Below are 15,201 nucleotides of genomic sequence, written 5' to 3'. Positions count from 1 at the left end.
GGCGAGTAACACTGATCGACAGTCGGGTCGAGGTCGACTACTCCCCTTGTCGAAAATGTTCCAAAGCAGCTGAGCTGGAATTAATCTTTTTTTTTTTAAACTTTATTTAATTGGCAACAGAGTTCATTCGGTAATTGGACAGGCATAAAAGTATAGACAATCACATATCTTGTTATTTGTGGAACACATCGTATATACCAAATCTTTAATACACTTTCATTAGACAGTCTTTCTCCCTCTGATTATTTTCACCCTGTGGGTCCATTAGCATTCAGGTATGCCTGGAAATCGGTTCAAATGTCCCTGGGTCTAAATGTGCGGGGCAGCGTGCCTGTGTACAGGTCCTCACATTCCAAAGCCCGTGTAAGTGCCACCAACCATTCCTGCCTCCTGGGCGGGTTACTGTCTTTCTATTGCAATAGGATACACATTTTGGCATCATATACCCCATATTCACAAACAATCGAGACCTTTTATTTGGGATGTTAGCCCATATCCCGAACAGCACTCCCACCGATGAACGTTCTAGTGGGAGGTCCACCACCTCGGACAAAGTGTTTAGAGCAGAGTCCCAGAATTCTTCTAAGTGGGTACAACCCCAGAACATATGTCGATGATCACCCGGGGTTGTGAGGCATATGGGGCAACAACTATCCATTGAAGGGAACATTTTGGTGAGTTTCTTGTGTACTGCAGTCTATTCAATATTTTAAATTGCATACATTTAAGTCTAAAGCATAAGGATACCTGTTTGGTATGCCCACACCTTTGTTTCCACCTGGTGTCGGTTAGCTCAGTTCCCAATTCCTCTGACCACTTAAGTCGCGCCCGTGGAGCAGGTGGGTCCGGTTTGTCTAGCACCATTTTGTATAGTGTTGAGAGTATCTGCTTCCCCCCACAGGGAGAGCAGCGCGACTCAGCGGGTCATTCCCAGCCTCCGTGTCCACAGGTTCACAGTCCAGTGCTTTGGGAGTATACGGATGGGCTATATGGGTGCACGGACTTCTTACTTCGTGGGAGTTGCTGCTTTCGCCACTTCACAATTATTCGCACCTGTATGCGGTGCCCAGTGATTAGGCAGCCATCTTCCTCGGCTGCTCAACAGTGCCCCAGAGCTGGAGGGAATATCTATATCAAATGAGGAATATGTGGGAGAAGAATCCGCAGAAAAAACATTACAATAAGTAATTTCTCCATTTTATTACAGTAACACTTCACTGGTGATCCGGGCGGACCAGATCACCTCAATCCATCCTCTGAACAAAAAGAGCAAAAGGCATCTCCTTGTAAGAGTAATGTACAATGTGATACTGATTGTTGGCAAGGAATTGGACAAGTACTGCCATCTGCTTCCCAGGAGTGCAGATCTTTAATGCAAATGCTCTGAGCAGGTTGGTTTGTGAAGATCATGAGTGGATGTTAAGTGACAAAGTTCTTTCATATGTATTCTCCTCCTTGGGATCTACAGACATGGACCTAACGGAGAATACAGAGAGGCCACCTCCCAAAGACTGGTCTAAGGAAAATGCCTTTTGAAAAGAATGGTCAGAATAGTTTGTGTTTTTCCTGATTCCTCTCTCCTCTTTAACAGATGATTAAATCAAAGCCATGATTTTATTTGAACGAGCATTGGCATGGCACTGGTAGAATCAAGGTCTTCTGGTACTACCACAAACCCCACACAGCATCTGCCTGGCTAGAGCTGGTGACCACACTTAAAGCCAGTGTACCATATAAACCTGCCAACGTTGAACTTGACCTCATGGCTCCTGAAAATCTGCATTATGGACATTTAGACCTGCCTGAAGATAGTATGCACATCTTAAAAGGCAAGGAGGCCATGCAGCAGAATATCCTACACCTTCAAGTGGCAAAGAATCTACCTATGGCGCACCCAGAAAGATTAGGACACCACTACCTGTAAAAAAAGAAAGCGAGTTACTCTATTCTCCTCTACCTGACTACAGCAGGCATCACTTAAGTTTAATTGGCTTCTGACAATACCTACAGGAGTTTTGCCATTCTGGTTTCTTTTCACGATACTGAGAAGTAAAGATTTTATATTATTTACATGTTCTTAGTCTATCGATCTGTCAGAAGTTAAATTATAATTTTTTTAAATAAATCGGCTCCCCATTTGAACTGATGCTCAAAACTGATCTACAGCATTTATCATAGACTGTGGCTTTTCTGACAGTGATTGCATCAGCTAGAATATTTGGCAAAATCTGACCACTATGGGGGGTGTCTGCAACCTGCAGATTTCCAGATGCTTTGGACTACAACTCCCATGAGCCCTCACCATGCGCTGTGCTAGCTAGGGGGTATGGGAGTATTCCAAACTAACAAGAGCACCAGAGGTTGCAAACCCCTGCACAATGGTATGTCAAATCTTAAACCGTTTTTTCATGGAATTAAGCGGTCGTGACAGCTGTCCATAATTCATACGTCCATTCAGACTTGCACATTAACCAATCGGTTGCACAGCAATTATTTCCAAATCTGTTCTACTCAGGAGAACACTCTTTATTTTGTCCATGTAAGCTCTTCATCACTACCTAGAAAAAAAAAATTCTATGTAGGCAATAAAGCTAAGCGCTGGAGAGTCATTTCTTTAAATCCATCTTCAGATGGCGAGTACAATGCATTGTATTAGAAAGATAATACATCGCTTCAGGGTAAGTCAAGGGTGCATTCTATAAGGGGAAAAGTTAGCTGCTAATGCCCCACTAAGAAATGTCCCTGTTATGGAAATTAGAAAAGCTACAATGTGGACGTAAATCCACTCATTTGTGAGACGTTACCATTTGGAGGTGAATGCCAGAGAAGATGTCGAAGTAGGGCAGGAATCCATTTGCATCCTTTGATATGACTAGAATGAGGCAATATACTCTTCCTTGTTCTTCCTACCCATCCTTCCCAGGTTGTGATAAGCTTGCTATTTTATTCAGTGTTTATGGATATCCCATGATTGAGAACGTAAAGTCTCTTTTAAACCTATTTTTTCTTCCAACCTCCAAAGTGAATCCAGGACCAGGTAAGATGTGTAGTGTAAGATTGGGAGATCGTTTTTTCTCCTTTTACTCACTGAGGCTCACCTGTCACTATACTCCGAAGTGGGATACTGGTGCATCCTGGTTGCCTTCAGGTGACAGTTGTCATATTCTTCTTTCAGATCCGACTGCTATCCTTTTCTTCGGTCTATTTTTCCATGGGGTTCAACTAGATCTGATACCACAACAGCAGTAAAAATTTGAAACAAAGCATTGAGACTGCAGAATAGGACTGTCTTTACTCATTTTTGTTATTGGTGTTGACATTTTCAAAGTTATTTTAAATACGTTTCAGTAAGCATTCTGAGATCATACCCATCTGCAGAGTTATTCAGTCTTTATGAACTTAATACAGAAACCTGTGATCTAGAACACAAAGCAAGGAGTACACACTGGATGCCCTTTCGGCTGGGTAGCCTCATACTGTTTTCATGAGGACAAGGTGGCTATATATGCCCATCCTTTCTTGCTTTCATGATCAGCCGAATAACTTGTCATCTTTTTCTAAACCAGACTCCAGTGCTAGAGGAATCTGCATCAACTTTATGTTGGGACTGAATTTGTACATACACAGAATTAAGCATTTAATAGCCTTATAATGCTTCTTTGTGACTTATGGCAACCGTTCTCTTCGCATTCCCACTTCCAAGATATCCTAAACCGGCTGAATAGCCAGCTGTATCCTGGAACCATTCCAGAACCAGAAAATACCTCCTACTGCTGCAACTTGTGCACTTGTTGTAGGGTCAATGGCAATATTTTTTCCTTCACAGAATAAAGTTAGTACCATCCCTCTTAAAGGTCTTCTCAGTACTATAGTCTACTCCAAAATCCTGGAGGAAGTGGGTGGAGCTGTTCACTAGTGATTCATGTACTGTTCGTCCTTGTACCGTTCTTTCAGATGACCCATCTACCATCCCGACACACCTTCTCTCATTTGCATTTGTGGAAAGTGTGATAGAGCTATGGAGACCGGATTGGTTGCATGCATGTGGTTAGAGCAGCACAGAGGAAAAAGCTGCCATTTGTATTTTTTGCAAGTAACAATTCTGTAAATGGTATTTGTGTTTTGTATATCTCAATAGTCTGTAGGAGGGATGCATGGATTAACAGTTTCACTATGGTGAGTAACTTGTACCATTGCTTATGGGCCTTAATGGTGTTGCCTCCTCTCTCCCACTCTTCTGTACCTAGAGCTGATGGATAGTCTGCGGCAGGCTGAGCAGAGGAACTGGAGTCTGGACCAGCACCACATCGCCAACCTATGCGACTCGCTAAACCACATCCTGAACCATACAGGCTTGCTGCCCAACCAAACGCAGAGTCACACGGGGGCCTGCATACCACCCACCTCCAACTCCTGTGCCATGAATTCCGGAAAAACTGATCATGGTCTCAATCCAGGTATGGAGACTAGTGTATGTGGCTTTGAGGAAATGAGGAATGCTCGGTGTTCACATCTATCTGTCCCTATCACATATTATTAACCAAGGGGTATCATGGATGTTACATGGACTGTTGGTGGCTGACTGTCTAGATCACTCTCATACAGTCCAGCTCGGACAAAAACATCACTAAGTAATGTAGACTGGTGAGGACTTGGATATATGTCCTTAGCAAAGCCGCAATAATGAGGTTTAGCAATGACACAACAAAGTTGTGCAAACTCTGGGGTAGCTAACACAGATAAAAGACTCCACTGAAGAGCTTTCATAGACTCAACCAAGGTACAAGCTGGATAATCTGCTCCCTTGCAACACGCAAAGAAGCAAGAGCACTAACACTGTAAAGGTACGATTGATGGGTGGGGCTAAGAGTTGGTGTGATCGAAGGTGGGTTTGGTGCAGGTGGGTCTAAAACAAGACTATTGCATCAAATTCTTTCTTATTTGAGATTTTAGGTAGCATGATAGTCGGACACACCCATTTTCTTTGATGCCCTACAAAAGAACCAAAAATAAGCCGAACAGTAAGCAAAGGAGTCGCATGGGTTACTGCCTTGGTTCCCATATTGGTAGCACAGTTCAACGCCAATGCTAGGCTCTGAGGGGAAACTGTTTTGTACTTCTCACTGGGCAAACAGGACAGGAAATTGTGCAGAAAATAGGAAATAAAAAGCTAAAATAAGGCACAAACCAATTATTTATAATTTAAACTGTTTTGTTAACATTTCTGTGCTAGTAGCAAGCTTCTGAAGTTTAAAAGATGATGGTAACACCCACACCTGAAGCAGAAACTACAATGCAAAGGGATATGGTGTCGGGGAAAGTGTTTGTAATTTTAAGCACGGTTCGATACATGTTTGCATAGAAATGCATGCTTTGTGATAATTGTATAACACTGTCATAATAGTCAAGCCAAATATAACCCATGTGCCATGCCTGTACCTACGAATAAGGCATTCTACAATGTTACTCTTAAATCCTGAATCACCATTTCAAGAATGGACAATATGATCTGCCTTAGTTCCTCACAATTAAGTATTCAGAACAGTTCTCGGACATCACCACTGTACACCTTTAGCACTTGAGGTGAATCTGCTTGACTAAGCATTATCAGAAAAAACAAGATCACAATGTGAGTAAATAAGGGCTTCGTGGAATAAAAATCTCATGGTTAGACCATAGAAATGTAATCAGAAAACCAATCAGCCACTCAAGTAGGTCTCAAATCAATGAGAGCATTGCAAGTTCAACGGGGCTAATAGGGGAACAATCTCTCAGTGGAGGGCTCCCCAAAATAGAGAACCCAGATTTTGTTGGCTTGCTAACCTCTCACTAATGTCTGGCAATGACAACCACTAAGAATTCTACTGTGTACAGGCTCAAGCGCATAGGGATGCAATACTGGCCCAGGACACTACCCAAGGTAAAAGAACGCAAAACATGAAGTAAGGTGGCTCAAGCCATCCTCTACTTCTTGTCCCCTTTAATATGAAAGAGGTTGTGTAAACTAGCTCCCTGTTAGATCAGAGTACTGTGATTAATGACGTAGGATGAGCAGTGGTTTTCCTCACACCCACAAGTCGTACTTTTCTTCCACAGACCTGCGTTCAGTCCCCACTTCCATGGTGGACCCAGTGTGCAGGGACACATCCATGCCTGGTCTGGGTTGAGGCCTTTGTCCCAAGTCTCAGGGGTCCCAGGCACTCCATTAAAGACTCCTGAGCTCGGAAGATGGCCACTCTGTCTCTAGCAGAGGTGTGGGTCACATTCAGCGGCCTTCCACATCAAGGATAATGGTCCACTCTCGATCAAATAGTCTGCTGAGGGACTTAATGCAGTTGCTTGGGGTCCAGTCTCCGGATAGAGTTCCGTCCACAACCTCTATGGGTGCCTCTGCACCAGTACAACACAGTGTGCATAGTTAACAAATTGCTGGAGCTTTGAGCTACAGCTCTAACCTCATCGAACAGGGATGGCGTGACTACTACTCGGCACAGAACAGTAGCCTATATCCCAGTGGTTCTTCAGACTGCTTTCATTTTTTTTATTTTAAAATTTGTTTATTGGCATTTTCAATAGCATCTGTTACATATTTCCATGTTGTGCCTTATTCTTGTACAATCAAAATACATTTTAATTTTAACTTTAACAAACAGTAACAACTGTCTCCTTATAGTATTCACGTGGATCAGCTTGTCTCGTCCCTGGGGGGATAGGGGTGTTTGGGATGGGGCGTTCATGTTGTTTGCGGGGTCTGGGGGGGGATGCTTCCCAGAGGCCCGTAGCGTCTCTCATTGGCTCTCATCTGGTCTTCCTGTATGTCTTGTAGGCATGTTCGTTCTGAGCCGTTGGCTCAGGGGGGCTTGTCGTCGGAGGGGAGAAACATATGTCTAGTGAGCTCTTTCCATGCTTCCAAGGCTCTGCTGGACTCGTCGGTTGATCTGGCCACGCTTTCTTCCCAGGCCCTGGTCTCAGCCAGGAGCCATCGTTCCATTTCTCCATGCCATGCTTTATATTGTGGTCCGGCCGTTTTTTTCCAGGACATGGCTATGGTTCGTTTGGTTAATATGCACGTTATGTCCATAAGTCTGACTGTGTGCTTTATCTTGGCCAGTCTGGGGTAGGTTCCCAGCAAGCACTCCTCTGGCGTCCATTTGTATTTGGTCATACCTGCTTTCTCGCATGTTTGTTTCACCTTTCCCCAAAGTGTCTTTGTTTTGGGGCATTCCCACATCATGTGGATTAGGTCTGCTTCCTCCTTGTTGCACCAGGTACAGTTTGACTGCGTTTGCTTGCTAAATTTGGCTATCCGTTTCGGGGTTAGGTAGGTTCGGTGCAGCACATTTATCTGTATTTGCCTGAACCGGTGGTTTCTCGACACCTCCTTGGGGAATGTGAGCGCCCGGTTCCACTCCCCCTCTGTCATTTCCCTGCCTATATCTATTTCCCATTTCCTTTTCATGTCCATGCTTCGGGGGTTAGGTGTGTCGCTCAGTTGCCTATATATTTGGGATATTGGTCTGCAGCCCTCCCCCATGTTGTATAGTAGTGTTAATAGAGGGTCAGTGTCCGGTTCTTCGGGCCATGTTTCCCACTTGCTTCGTGCCATGGCGCGGATCTTCTGGTACCAGAGAAACTGTCCCGGGTGTATGCCCTCTCTGTCCCGCAGCGTGACAAATTCCTTGAATGTGCCTTCCTCGTATAGGTCTCCCCAGGTGTAGACCCCTTCCCTTTCCCATGATCTAATTTGTTTCAGGTCTGTGGCTGCTGTGTATAGGTCTGCGATCAGTGGGATCTCTGGTGAGTAGGCCCTCTGAGTATGGGCGAGTGTCCTCACTCTGCGCCAGATCTCCCTCCCCAGGGTGACTATGTGCGGTGTTTCTCCCATCAGTTTCGATGGTGTCCATACCAGTTCTTTCAGGTGATGAGGGAGGCTCGTAGTCTGTAGTAAGGGGTTTTCTTCAGTGGGTTCGTCTGAGAGCCATTTAGTTATAAAGCTGAGTTGTGCTGCTAGGTAGTATTTTTCTAAGTTAGGGAGCTGAATGCCACCCCTGGCGTATGGCAGGGTTAGTATTGACAGTGCTATTTTGTGCCTATTTTCTCCCCATATGAACTCCTTTATCAGCGTCTCCAGTAGTCGGAAGAAGGGTTTTTTGATATAGTAGTGTACATTTTGGAACCCATACAGGAATCGCGGTAAAACAATAATCTTAGCTATGGAGGCCCTTCCCATCATCGACAGGGGGAGTCGCGACCAGAAGTTCATGGACTTGCGTAAGGTCAGGAGTGCCGTCTTTGTGTTGTGTTCGTGCATCAGCGTGGGAGTGTGCATTATCTGGATTCCTAGGTATCTGAATTTGGTGGTTTGCCATTTTATCCCTACCTTCGGGAGTGCCTCTGTCTCAACATGTTTTAGGGCCGCCAGGGGGAACATGCAGGACTTCGACTTATTGAATTGGATCCCAGATACTCTGGAGTAGTTGTCCAGGACCTCCAGCATGACTGGTACGTTGAGGTGTGGGTCTCTGACATATATAAGGACATCATCCGCATAGAGCGAAATGATGTGGTCTACCCCTCCTAGTCTTATGCCAGTGTCAAAAAACTGCTTCCTAAAATAGATCGCTATGGGTTCCAGCCCTAGTATGTACAGCATTGGGGATAGTGGACAGCCCTGCCTGGTCCCTCTTTGTATGACCCAGGCTTCTGATATGTGTTTCCCTGACTTCACTCTAGCTCTTGGTCCGGTGTACAATATCCGAACCCATCTGATGAACCCGGGTCCAAAGCCGAATTCTCGAAGTACTGCCACCAGCCACTCCCAATAGATGGAGTCGAACGCCTTTATGGCATCTAAGGACATTAGTGCATATAGGCTCCTGTCTTCATTGGTTTGGGCCATAATGTGTTGTAGTCTATGCAGGTTTATTGATGTATTTCGGCCCGGTATAAAGCCGCACTGGTCGCTGTGTATTATGTCCCCTATTATTCTGGTCAGTCGCTTGGCTAGTATTGTTGTTAAAATTTTCGCATCATAATTTAGCATTGCTAGCAGGCGGTAGGAATCGCACAGATCCGCCGGTTTGTCCGGTTTAAGGACCGGGACCACCAGCGTTTCCCTCATGTTTTCGGGCAGCACTCCCCTCTCATATGCTTCTTGGAATACCTCATGTAACAGGGGTGTGAGGGAGGGTTCATATGCTTTATAGAACTCCGGGGGCAGGCCGTCAGTGCCAGGTGCCTTGCACGTTGCCAGTGACCGGATAGCTTCTGTAATATCGTCAAGCGCGATTTCAGCATCTAACATCAAGGCTTGTTCGGGTGGTATCCTATGGAGTCCTATCTCAACAAGGGTGTCTGAAATCTGTTCTGGAGGGACCTGTTCCTCATGTGAGTAGAGTTTTGTGTAGAAGCGTTTGAAGGTGTCGTTTATGTCCTGCTGCGTATGGTGTGTATTCCCTTCCTCATCCTGCAGCGTGGTAGTGGAGTGTCTAGGGTGTTCCCTTCTGCATAGCCAGGCCAACAGCCTGCCCGGTCTGTCCGCCTCTGTGTGTACCCTGTTCGTTTTGGCCACGTGGTCGAGCTTTTCCAGCCTATTCCACGCTGAGTCATTTTCTCCCCTGAGTTTCCGAAGTTCCGTTTCCCTGTTCTGGTCGCCTATGGGGGCTGCCTCTAGCCTTTCTATCTTTTTTTCCAGCTGGTCTAATTCTTTCCTGAGCTGTCTCCTGATTCCCCCGGCCTTTGCAATGATTTCCCCCCTTATCACTGTTTTCAGGGCATCCCATACCGTGCTGCTGTGTTCCACACTTCCTACATTGTTGTCTATGTAGCTATCTATGGAGTCTTGTAGCTCCTCCCTAAAGCCTGGGTCTTTAAGTGCTTCCGTTGGCATTTTCCACATGGGGATCGGGGGTCTGGGGCCATTGTGGTTCCATGTCACCATGAGTGGGGAGTGGTCAGATATGGTTCTTCCTAAATACTGCGCTCCTTCCACCTGGGGTAGGTGTTCTCTGCCTATGAGGATGTGGTCCAGTCTCGTGTATAGTTTGTGCGGGGATGAATAGTATGAGTATCCTCTCTGCGTTGGGTGTGTTTCACGCCATACATCTGCCAGGTCCAGCCTATCTATCATTGCAGTCAGTGCCATTGTCGCTGCTGATGGACCCTTCGGGTGGGGGATGGATCTGTCTATTGCCGGATCGCATACACAGTTGAAGTCGCCTCCCCAGAGGAGTAGACTATCTCTGTGTTGCACGATTTTGGGGTATAGTGAGTCCAGGTGGGCCGGTATATTGCTGTTGGGAAAATAGGAGTTCATTATGCATATTTCTGTCTGCTCTATGTGTCCCCATAGTATCACAAATCTACCCTCCGGGTCAACCTCTGATTTTCTCAGGCGGAAAGGGAGCTGTGGGTGTATCCAGGTATACACTCCCCTGGCATATTTGAAGTATGCAGTACCAAAACCCTGCCCCCCCCCAGTGCGTTTGGAGTTTGGCCAGTGAGTCTGTCGTGCAGTGAGTCTCCTGTAGTAGCGCTATCATCACCCCTTTTCTATTCAGGTAGGTCTTAATTCTGTTTCTGCGAATGTATGTCCCCAGACCTCGCACATTCCATGTCAGTATTTTAACTGCTGTTGTGGTCATGGTGGTTCAAAGTGTGTATAGTGTCCGTTCAGCTCCTCTCTTTTTGGTGTTCGTGTGCATGTTACAGGCGTTAGTGGCCCCTCCCCTGTGTGGGACAAGAAGCAAGTTTCCTCCTCCCTCAGTTCAGCTTCTCTCCCCCTTCTGTTCATTCTTGGAGACTTACCAACAGTAGTAACTTCCATTCTTTTGAATGGGAACAGCAAACCGTGTAACTTTAAACTGCCCCCAGCAGTTGCTTCCAACTTGCAACGCTCAGGGGGTCCTGAGCCTTCCAGGCCACTCCTGGCCTTCCGGATCAGGGTGCGTGTAGGTGAATTGCCTACACAGTTTCCGTGGGGGTGGGTCGTTTTTCCGTGCTCGTGTGGTCCTCCGAGTTTCCGTCCGATTCTGCAATCTACTTAGTGGTGTTCCGCTGGGATCTCATTGTCTGCTTTGTTGGCCTTGTATGAGGGGGCCTCACCTTTTTTCATTGTGACGGTGGGTGTGTTGTCATCCCGTATCTGATTTCAATGGATCGTCTTTACCTTCGGCCAGGTTGTTATGTTCCAGCCATAGGTTTGCTGCAGCTGGTGTCTCCAGGAATGTTGCTCTTCCTTTGTAGAGGACCTTGAGGCGTGACGGATAGAGCAGCATATACTTTAGGTTGTGTTTCCGTAAGTGGGTGTGTAGTCCGGATATATGACTATCGTTGAGTCCTTCCGTTTGATTTCTCCTCCTTCTCTTGAGTATCGTAGTATGGTTTCACGGTCGCGGAAATTCAGAATTTTAGCTATAATTGGTCGTGGGTGTGAGCCTGGCGGTGGGCGTTTTTGAAGGGATCTGTGGGCTCTTTCCACTGAGAACCCTTGGGAGAGCTTCCCTGGGCCTATCTCCTGCAGCAGTAGCGTCTCGACGAAGTCGGTCGGGTCCGGGCCCTCCATGTCCTCGGGAACCCCTAGTATGCGAATATTATTTCGGCGGGCTCGGCCCTCGGCCTCCTCGGATCGTGCCTCCAGCCTTACCACCTTCTGCTCAAGCTCCTGGACTTTCGTTTTCAGTTCTTGGGTGTCCTCCACAGTGTCTTGTAGTGTGTTTTCCGCCGCAGTGACCCTCTCCGTGAGGTTATGGACATCCTGACGCATGAGCTGTATGTCCGATTTCACCTCCTCTATCTTCCCCTCCACCGATGTGCGGAGGGCAGATATTGCCTGTAGGACCTGCGCGTGTTTGAGGTCTTCTTCCTTCTGGGAGGGTTCCCCCGTAGTTTCTTGGTCCTGTTGAGGTTGCCTCTGGGGTTTAGCCGTCGTAAATGAGTCCATTGTGACCAGTTTCAGTTTGCTCTTAGGGGGTGACATCTCCCTCCCAGGGTCCCTCCTGTGTCCTGTTCTGGCTCTTGACCCGCAGGTTGTGTGGTTCTGGCTTACTGCCTTCGCGGCGTTGCTTGGTGGGGCCCTTGAGCAGGGCTCCGTGTCCAGCCAGTGTCTAGCAGCCCCAGTGGTTATATGGGTCGCCTCGCCTCACTGTCCTGCTCGTCAATTTGTGGCTCAGGCTGGTCTTCCTGCTTGCTTGGCCTGGTCCTGGCTTCGTTGGGGCTTGTTCCGGTGGGGAGTACCCCCGTGGCAGATTCGTCAGGCTGTGGTGGTTACCTCGTTTCGGTCCTGCTGCTGGCTTCGTCCCGGGGGGGTGCCAGCCTGTTAGTCGGGCCCAGTGTGTAGTTGGGGGTGCCCCCGGCCTCCGATCGCTGGTGGGCCTCAGCCGCTTTTGGTGTAGTCTCCCTGGGGGTGTGTCGATCGTTCTTGTGCCCCCCAGCGGTCTGTTTGGTGCAGCTGCCGTGCTATGGTTATTAGTGTGGGCCCCCCGCGTTGTCCAGCCTCCTGGGGGCCCAGATTGGGTTGGCCTTCCGTTCCCGGGTGTTAGGAGGTCATGTAGGGCAAGGTCTGGTGCCCCCGCAAGGGGTGTCTTGGGGGGGTCTTCGCCCCGTGCGTTGCGTCGTGCTGGGACCCGTCACCTCCTGCTGTGTGCCCCTCAGTTGTGGTCCCTCCCGGCCTCACCCGCGTCCAAGCGGGTCAGCGCCGCAGGCACGGCACAGTGCCCCTTGCTTCGCCGCTCCACCGGGCGAGTCTTCAGCAGGCCGCACCCGTGCACCGGTTCTCCCTCGGTGCGCCGCGGTCGGTCCTCTTCTCCAGGATGTGGTCGGCGGAGCAGTCGGGATGCTTGTCGGTTGCAGCGTCTTCAGCTGCTGCGGTCTGCGGTGCGGCCCGGCGTCCCGACGTGGGCCGGAGTCAAAAAGGCCGACTCACCACCGCTTTTGCTGGGGTGTATCCGGGTGGCTGAATGCTCACTCTCAATCTCCGCTGCTTGCCCCTGGGTTTGGAGCCCAAGCCCGATCATCAGACTAAGAGGGGCTTGATAAGCCACTTTGCCACATGGAATTAGTTATGTATGACAGGGGCCAAACATCAGAACACTTTCCCATCACATGTCCATGTTGCTACGAAGGCCACCAAAGTTCCAATAGGCAGAAGGTTCCAAGAAGGTTCCATAGGGTACAACAAATATAACCTGACTGGCTAATCTTCGGGACAGGATCGCAGTCATGTACTGTTGGGGTTCTTAACTTCCACCAGGGAGTCTGAGGCTATCATTGTGACCAAATGTTGAAGATCACCAGGGCCTTATCTGAGCGGTGCACCCCGGCTCGCTAATCCTTAGCCAAGAATTTCAACTTGGAATCAAGGTGTAAGAATCCCCCTCCACCCCATTCAGCCAAGTGGGGTGCTGGCTGCCCCTAGCAGAGATTCCCTTCTACCTGTTGTAATGTGCTTGCTACCTTTTTAAAGGGCTTCTGGGGGCATTTTTGGAGGACGGGGGAAAACATTAATCTTTCCCACGTGGATCGCTCACCAGTTACTTACTAGTGAGCAGATCCACATGTGAATGCATCTCTGATGCAGACAAGCGCTCTCTATACCTCCTTTTGTTGAGGGAAAGATGAATGACACAGTATGACCCAGCAGTGATGGCTAAGGGTTTGGCCCTGAGGATGGATTATATCCAAAATGCCATAAGCACTTAACAAACCTGCTAGCAGAACACTGCCTTGTTGCTTCATATATGTATGCAGATATAAAGAACTGACTGTGTTAACATTTCCTAGTAGAGTTTTTTTCTTCCAAATGCATGAAATAGAGTGCACAAAATGGTTACTTTGTTGCAACATTTTAAACATTTGCTATAAGCCCCCCAATTGGGCGAAGAGCGAGCCGTGGTTCACACAGGGGTTCCCTGTGAGTATTTTGTGTTCACCTGAATTCTGCCCTCACTTTCTAATTTTCAGGGTCCCTAAATATCAAACTCCTGACACCTGCATGAATACTAAAAACAATCTTAACACGTAATGCAGAAGGTTGAAAGCTGCTACCAGGATCTGTTGTGCTCATTAAAACTTCAGATGTGGAATAGAACCCACGATTAATGTCATGCCCCTCTGCATAAGTGTTATAAGGGGTTGTATTTAGCACCCTTCAAAAAACATAATTGGTACTCCTGATGTAGTGTCTCCTCCAGAATCAGTCACAGGTTGTGCAGCAATATATATAGATAACCATCATTTGCATACTTCTGCCATCTTGTGGGTTCCAAATAGTTTGGAAAAGCAACCTGTTGGTGTATTACTCAACCGTGACCTTGACTCGAATATCCACAAATCTTTTGACAATGTTCTGTGTTATTTGATATCGGTATCACTTTACTTCATTATTTTGATGACTTCTTCAAGAACCTGTACATTGGTTTCTGAATGCATTCATGGTTTTGACTAAGATAACATTTTCTGAATTGCAGCCAACCCAAGTCCACTTTTTTGTTGATTGCTTTATGTTTAGCATTTGCTACTGAAGGGGAACATAAACACCATTTTGCAGCATGTGAATCGGTTTTTGATTTGCATGCTATTTGTAGTCCACCATCTAGTGGTTGGTTTGGAGTATTTCGCTTTGTGTTTTTTTGGGGCTAAACTGTATTGCTGTATTGTTCTCTTGTTGGGGGTTAACAAGGTTGTGGCAAGTGCTAATTTGCATACCCACATCTTGCTGTTCTTGAAAAGGCTGCAAAGGCATCCTGCTGGAGCTCGTATTTTAAGGCACTTATCTTCGCTCCACTAAGTCTTGTACAGCCCTGCTCCGTACTACCTCCACAATGGGGTTAAATGGCATAACATTTAGAGAAGTCTTCAATTCTGAGATCAATGTTAGTCTACTATTCTACAAACTAATAAAAGCTTGAGGACATTCCTTTCTGTTTCAGGTAACCACCCTCTAGAACATTCTCCTAGGAAAGGTCAGTGGGATCCATGATCTATCGTCCTTTCAGAAGTGTTTACAAACAGTTCTCGTCTAATAACTCCTCCTGTAATCGGTTTGCCTGGATTAGGGCATACCCTAACATTGTGATGGTTAAACATATTACAAGAAGGTGTTCTTATCAAGCAAGTTCCTGTAAAAAGTCACTACAGCAAAGTCTCAATATAGTAGTCTACCCCATCCAGCTATAGCTGAGCTAGACTACCAGCCCCTAGATG

General features: G+C 47.1%; 1 protein-coding gene across 2 annotated transcripts in view; it reads left to right on the top strand.

Moving 5' to 3' along the window:
- The window catches only part of FOXJ2 (forkhead box J2), a 483,885-nt gene that overhangs the window by 418,621 nt on the left and 50,063 nt on the right, over positions 1–15,201 (top strand). For both annotated transcript variants that reach the window (XM_069650595.1, XM_069650594.1), the window contains exon 9: positions 4,248–4,457. In XM_069650595.1, coding sequence (XP_069506696.1) covers positions 4,248–4,457 — 210 coding nt within the window. The remainder of the gene's footprint in view (positions 1–4,247; positions 4,458–15,201) is intronic.

Source organism: Ambystoma mexicanum, chromosome 3p (assembly GCF_040938575.1).
Source record: "Ambystoma mexicanum isolate Mex_15411 chromosome 3p, UKY_AmexF1_1, whole genome shotgun sequence".
NCBI classification, from domain to species: domain Eukaryota; kingdom Metazoa; phylum Chordata; class Amphibia; order Caudata; family Ambystomatidae; genus Ambystoma; species Ambystoma mexicanum.
Note: the sequence above shows the minus strand (reverse complement) of the source record. Positions and strands in the feature narration are given on the sequence as shown.